The sequence below is a fragment of the Clytia hemisphaerica genome, unplaced genomic scaffold (assembly GCF_902728285.1).
Source record: "Clytia hemisphaerica strain Z4C2 unplaced genomic scaffold, Clytia hemisphaerica genome assembly, whole genome shotgun sequence".
Classification (NCBI taxonomy): Eukaryota; Metazoa; Cnidaria; class Hydrozoa; order Leptothecata; family Clytiidae; genus Clytia; species Clytia hemisphaerica.
In genome coordinates, this window is record NW_027104166.1 from 623,012 (window position 1) to 630,276 (window position 7,265).

At 34.5% G+C, this 7,265-nt stretch overlaps 1 protein-coding gene across 1 annotated transcript; it reads right to left on the minus strand.

Moving 5' to 3' along the window:
* Nucleotides 1-1,038: 1,038 nt before the first annotated feature.
* Nucleotides 1,039-3,775, minus strand: LOC136814227 (uncharacterized). Its single transcript, XM_067070743.1, has 3 exons — nucleotides 3,170-3,775; nucleotides 2,848-2,957; nucleotides 1,039-2,606 (listed from the first exon to the last, which is right to left on the minus strand). The coding sequence occupies exons 1-3, from the start codon at nucleotides 3,490-3,492 to the stop codon at nucleotides 1,744-1,746; spliced, it is 1,296 nt and encodes a 431-aa protein (XP_066926844.1). The 5' UTR covers nucleotides 3,493-3,775; the 3' UTR covers nucleotides 1,039-1,743.
* Nucleotides 3,776-7,265: the final 3,490 nt, after the last annotated feature.

The following is a 7,265-nucleotide window of genomic DNA, read 5'->3' on the forward strand; positions in this document are numbered from 1 at the left end:
TTTGGAAAATTAATTTTGTTCATTTGGCCTCAATTCTTCAACACATTTTTTTGTAATTTTCCACCTGAGATATTCCAACTCCCTGGTTATCAGTTTTTGATAAATTTCCAACTCCCTGTCTATTAGAGACCTGAGAGTAATGATTTATTGTGCTCTAAATAAAATAATCTAGCAAAAAAAAATAAGAATTGTTATCAAATTACACAAACTATAATAATAATAATAAATCTAAATTTCTTGAATAAAGACTAATAAATACCAAGCTATTAAAATAATATTATTTCATTTTAAAATTAAGATTGTTGAAGTTGGCAATTGATCAGAACAGGAATTCTTTAACTGTTCATCAAATGTAACTGTTTTATTTCGAATAAACACCCAGAGCATTTATTTCATATTTTGTCATCTAGGAAGGGCGTTAATATAAAAGAACAGAATGTTCATTCAAAGTAATATGGTGTATTACACTCAGTAGATTTTTTATGAGGCTCGGATATTCTTACTTATTTTTGGCATTATAGTATAAATCATTTTAATAGGATAAATTGACGCATTTTAGCCTAAATTGCTTGAAATTGTTTTTATAAAAGAAAAACAGTGTAAAGTTAATAAAACTTCTGCACATAATGGAGGTCTATAAATAAACTAATCTGTAAAGTTAAAAGTACCAAGTCTAATTTACAAAATAATATTTTCAAGAATAAAATAACACTACAACAGAAAACTGAACAAAAATCTGATTAATCACCCTTCAAATGAAATCTTTTGAGCAATATGTAGTAAAAATTTGCTGAGATAAGGAGAAAATAAAAAAATGTAGTGTTTCCAGATGTTTCCGAAATGCGGGTGAAGGAAAAAAGCTCTCATGCGACCGGCCGAAAAACATTTTTTATGCTATTTTTGATAGCTTAATTAAGATCATTGAAATAGAACTTTTATGTACAAACAGTATGAAGTAAGCCCTGAAATTAATGTTTCAGCTACTAACAAACAAAACTTGATTGACAAGCAGGAATATCTAACCAAAGGACGTTTGATAGCTTGAAGGTCTACTTGATTTTCTTTATGATGAACCATAATAGATGAACCCATAGTCTGCAGCCGGGTCAGTAGAGGTTTTTTTCACCTGGCCGGTTTCCGGAAACACTACATTTTTTTATTTTCGCCTAATGTAAAAAAGTATTTCAAATTGAGATTCCAAATAGTGTTTGTTTACTCAAAGTTAAACACAAATAATTTTGAGATTTGGAAATTAAATGTATACCCATTGTAAGAAAATGAAAAACATCTCTGTATAACCACAATACAATATTTTACAAATTTTATATTTACTACAATATTTACAAATACAAAAAACGTCAAAACCAGAAAAAACAGAAAACCCCAGAGGAAAGTTTGTAAAAATTCCCATAACCATCATAGCCCTGAATAGACAATAAATGCAACTTTATGCTTTTTCATTCAAGTTTTTTCGACTTTATTATAAACATATCTCTTTTAATATCAATAATAAAGCTACATTCCATCAATTATAACATACTCAACTTAACAAACTGGGGAAACCATTGATCAATACCTTTTCATTATCATTGGTAAAAACTTGTCAACGTGCAATTCCATATTTTAGATTCATATTATCTTACTTTTAACCTTATTGCTCAAGCAGAATACACTCAAACATGACATTTAAAACTCATTAAACATGAATTTTTGACTGACAAAGCATACATTTTATTCAACAATTTAGCAGCGACGTTCCAACAAAATATCATCTTCTCCAACAATTTGGTATCCATCTTCAATGTCGTCATCATCTTCGTCGTTTTCAGAACTATCCTCATCAAGAATATTACTGGTGATCCATTTATCTACCATTTCTTGGTACAGTTCACCATCTAAACATGGTCCAATAACATCAAGTATCACAACATGTTCCTTTCTGACTTCAGCTAATGAGAGATTGGATTTGGAAACCATTTCCAGTTCAGATTCTTCAACTGCCAGTAATAAACAATGTTTTTGTTTATCATCATCATATCTTTCCAACTCAACCAATTGGTATTGACGTTCTTTCAACAATGAAAATAGCTCGGTTCTCAGCTCATCAGCAATATTTTCCAAATCTTTGGCAATTTCAGCTTTTTCTTTTTTGTGGATTTTAATCGAGTTGGAGATCATTTGGAATAGATCAATTGGTATAAGTACAGCACCGATAGCGATCCCAGCAACATGCAGACCAGCTGTACCAGCACCTCTAGCTAGACCAGTTGCAATTGCTCTTGCAAGGTTAGTAGCTGCTAAACCAAACTTTGCAGTACGACCAACGAGACCAATAAAGCCAAGTGCATCTTGTAGAGGAATATTCAATTTTTCAGCAAACGATTCACTTCTAGCTGCTCTTCCAATGAGGATTCTCAATTGCATTGAATGAAAATAATCTGATTGTAAATACTCATTTGCTCCTTTCAATTCTTGCTTCTTGGAGATCATCTCACCGATAATACCACCACCAACAACCAGGCCACCTGTTCCACCAACAGCAGCACCAGCCATAGCAAGTGGGACACCAGCAACTGCTCCAACTCCGGTTAAAGAAAGGACACCCCCTAAAAGTGTTGAAATGATTTATATAATGTTTATGACAGGTTGGAATTGGCATAATCATAAAAAGCTGAAAAAGCAGTAAACTAATTTTTTCTAATGATTTAAAACAAGTTTTCCATCCTTAGTTGTACTAATTTATTAAGAACGTTAAACTCATTGATTCATTATTAGAAGATAACTTTGTTGAAAGTTTCAGTCTCTGCAAACATTTGGTTTTGTTTCTCTGTTTGACCATTAACCTACCTGTGACTACCATTCCTGTACCCACAAGACCCGCAACAGCTCCCCCAATCTTCACGCCTGCTGCACTTAATTCAATTTGTGTCACTGCATCTGCTGCATCCAGCAAAATACTGAAATTACAGAGGTTAATTTGATTCTATCTCATCACCTTTCTTTAAAATCATAGCCATACATAATATTGTAAATATTATATTCAAACATCTCTGCCGAAAAGCCATTTTTTAATTAACAAGAAACTACTAAAATAAATCTTAACTGAAAATATATGCAAAGATTGTGTGAAAATATAAAATAATATCATTGAGACAATAACATAACTTACTTGATTGTTTTTGCTCTTCGGACCATCTGAGCATGAAGTAATGTTTGTATTTCCTTAATATCTTCGTCTTCTGGCGATTGATCAATATATAAGGGTCCTTCGTAATAACGTGGGTCAGTGAGATCGTAAAGACTACGTTTTTCCTCATATCTACATTTCGGGCAATTGATCAGTTTTTGCTCTTTCCAAGCTTCAAGACATTCAACACAAAAGATATGACCACAACCAAGAACTTTGAATTGATCCACAGGTTGCATGTCCATATCAATTGAACAATAAAGTTTGTCATTTAAAGGCTCATGCCTTGAATGCTTTGGACCCATTTTTTTCTTGGATGTTATTAAACCCCTTCTTTATATTGATTTACCTGGAAAATCATTATTATAGGTAGGAAAACATGGAAAAAAGCAACAGACTACTTTCTTTATTTTCTAATGGATTCAGAAATTCCTTCTAGCTGAATCACTTTGTGTAATAAGGTATTTGTTCTAAAAGTTTCTTTTTTGCTTTAAATTAGACCTACAGTAGTCTATCAAGCTAAAATCATTTTGGATGATCTACAAGTACTCACAACCTTTCATTTCTTTTTATAGCTGATACCAGTCTTTTACTTAAATACTTATATTATCTGTATTCGTGTAAATTCATAACAATTGTCGAATAATCACGTTGGGCTCTTCCAGAAAATGTTCATACATTGTGTGGGTGGGTGAGGATATATTGTTGAGGGGGGGGGTAGCAAAAATCATCAAAATTTGCCTTGTCTGGGGGTAATTTGGGTTGTCTCGGGGTCAACTGATGCTTGTCCAGGGGGTAAAACCCTTCATCCAGGAGGCATAAAGTCACTTTGTCTGGGGGTAAATCATTGAAAATTGTTATAACTATTATACCCCCCCTCATGTTCAAATGTTTTCTGGAAAAGCCCATTATATAAATATATTATATATATATTTCATTTGCATATTTAATTATAAACATGTAGTCCACTTTCAGCATAATCATTAATTGCTTTTAGAAAATAATACTGTTTATGCTCAAAAAAGCTTTGGTAGAGATTATGTAACTTTTTCCAAGTCTCTTTTGTTCAATTTGCTCCTGTCTACATCTGTAGGGAGACCATAGTACATGAGAAAGAAAGAAATTCTCATATATGTACTATGGGGAGACAGGGTAAATCCTGCCTCACTTTTGACAAATTAAACATATTACCTTGAATAGGAAAATATGGGGGATTTCTTAACAGTTTTCACAAGGTAATTCTACTTTCGATCAAATATTTCAATTATTTCATCTTGCGTAAGCAAAAAAAATTATTCTTAGACAAAACAAATTTCTATTTCTATTTGGTTGAGTTGCAGGAGGCTTTAGAGGCCTATTCTCGCAACTATAGACGCTTACTAATGAGCGTCCCGTCAGCACCTTGAACTGACTACCCAATTCCCCTCACATGGCATGGGTTGACCCGGGCGAAGGAACGTTCACTTGCCAAGGGAACTGCCGTAAGTGGGAATCGAACCCTGGCCGCCTGCACAGAAGCCAAGGTCGACTACCACTATACTACATAGTAAATCAAAATCCAAAGTTGGACCACTGCGTGACAAAAATAATTCTTTGATATATGATGCTGACCGTATTGCTAATATACTCCAAGACCAATACACATCGGTTTTCAGTGTACCATCGGAAAATGACGTCACTCATCCAACAATATGTCCAAACGTGCTAAAAGACATAGACTTTGACGAAAAAGATTTCATTGAAGCAATCTCAACATTGTCACCAAACTCTGCTCCAGGTCCTGATGGATTTCCTGCGATTTTGCTGAAAAATTGCAAAGAAGAACTTGCTAAGCCACTCGCAATATTCTGGAGGAACTGTCTGAACCATGGAGTAACAGAGGAGATTCACAAAAGAAATCATATCACACCAATATCAAAGGGTGGAGATCAAGGAGAGCCATCTAACTACAGGCCAGTATCACTTACGTCCCATCTCACCAAGGTGTTTGAAAAAATAGTTCGAAAGAAGATAGTCGAATTTATCAACAACAATGACTTGTCCAACCCAACACAGCATGGTTTCCGGGAAGGGCGATCATGCCTTAGTCAATTACTCAGCCACTATGACAGTATCCTATCAAAACTAGAAGAAGGATTGGATGTAGATGTTGTATATCTCGATTTTTCAAAAGCATTTGATAAAGTCGACCACAGGATACTGCTATCAAAACTGAAATCTATTGGAATAACAGACAAACTACTTAAATGGATTAAGTCATTTCTTCAAGACAGAAACCAAGTAGTATTTGAAGACGGTCAAAAGTCGTACCAGGCAAAAATTCAATCAGGAGTACCTCAAGAATCGGTTCTTGGGCCATTCTTCATCATCATGATATCAGACATTGATGAAGGGACAACCAAAGCAGAACTTGCAAGTTTTGCTGATGACACACGAGTAAAGAAAGGAATCCAAAACATCATTGACCAGTTTCACCTACAAAACGACCTTAACAATGTTTATCAATGGTCGACCATAAACAAAATGATGTTAAATGGAAAAAAGTTCAAGCATCTCCATTATGGAAACGGACCAGCCACCAGTTATTTCACAGGTGAAGGAAAGATAATCCAAACCAAATCTTCAACAAGGGATCTTGGTGTTACCATGTCAGACGATGCGAAATTCAACCAACATATTCTAACCATTGTAGAAAAAGTACAGATACTCATTGGTTGGATTCTGAGAACATTCAGCTCAAGAGAACATGATGTCATGCTCACTCTTTGGAAGTCTTTAGTCATACCACACATCGACAACTGTTCTCAACTATGGTCACCCAATGAAGTTAATCTGATCCAGCAGATCGAAGATCTCCAAAAATCATTCACAAGGAGGATTAAAAACCTACACAACCAAAACTATTGGGAAAGACTACAAACATTAAAACTGTTTTCACTGCAGAGAAGGCGTGAAAGATATATTATCATATACACTTGGTGTATTATTGAGAAGCTTGTCCCAAATCCTGGGACAATCACGTTCTATGCCAATCCCAGACAAGGAAGAAAATGTCACATACCACTAGTGAAAAGGGGGCCCTGGCAAAAAGTCATATACTCAAGTTTTAAAGTCCAAGGACCAAGGCTTTTCAACTCGCTGCCAAAACGTCTGAGGGATCTCACTGGGTGCAAGAAATTGAAATTCAAAACTGAGCTGGATAAATATCTTTTTACAGTTCCCGACGAGCCACTCGTGACTGGCTACACTATGATGAGACGAGCTGAAACAAACAGCATCATCAATATGAAAATTTACATCGGTCCTCACAGGATGGATGCGTAAAGATATTACGAAACAAGCTCAAGGTAACTCAAGGTAACTACGGCACCTACTATATATGGGGCATATTAAATTCCTTTTTATGCAAGGCTTGCTTGTGGTTCTGAAAATCTGCCTGATGAGCGATAAATTTTAGCTTGTTAATTTTGAGCTAGAAATGATAGCTAAAAATATTTTTCATCACAATAAAGCTTGAATACCTATCTTCCTGATAGACCTTTCTACAGTATTACAATATCATTCTTTATAATTAAAAACTCCAGTATCAAAACAATAACCAACTGATGCATTATAAATAAAAACTTTGCAGTGCACTCCCTCCAAAAATGGGAAACCACCCAATTCTGATAATGTATGAATGGCAATTTTGGCTCCTGTGGGGAAGAGCAGTTTATGTTTGGAACTGGAAACTATTGAAGGTTGGTAGAGTATCATGTCAATGAATGTTTGTGTCAAATTTGAGTTTTCTTCTTTGCAGTATTCAGCAAACAAAGGTAGTCAGACCAAAATTAAAATCAGCTTGCTTCTATTCTAGAAATTAAAACTCACATGGTCAACCAGAAAATATTCATTTTTACATTTTTTTTTACATTCTTGATTTTCACTTTTCAGGAGAAATAATTTTGAAAGTGATGTCTGTAATAAAACACACATAAAATAAACAAAATCAGTTTTATACAATTTCTGATTTAATTTTGATAAGTGAGGACTGCACAAAAATAGGAAAACTGTCAGATTAAATGGGGTTAAACCTGTT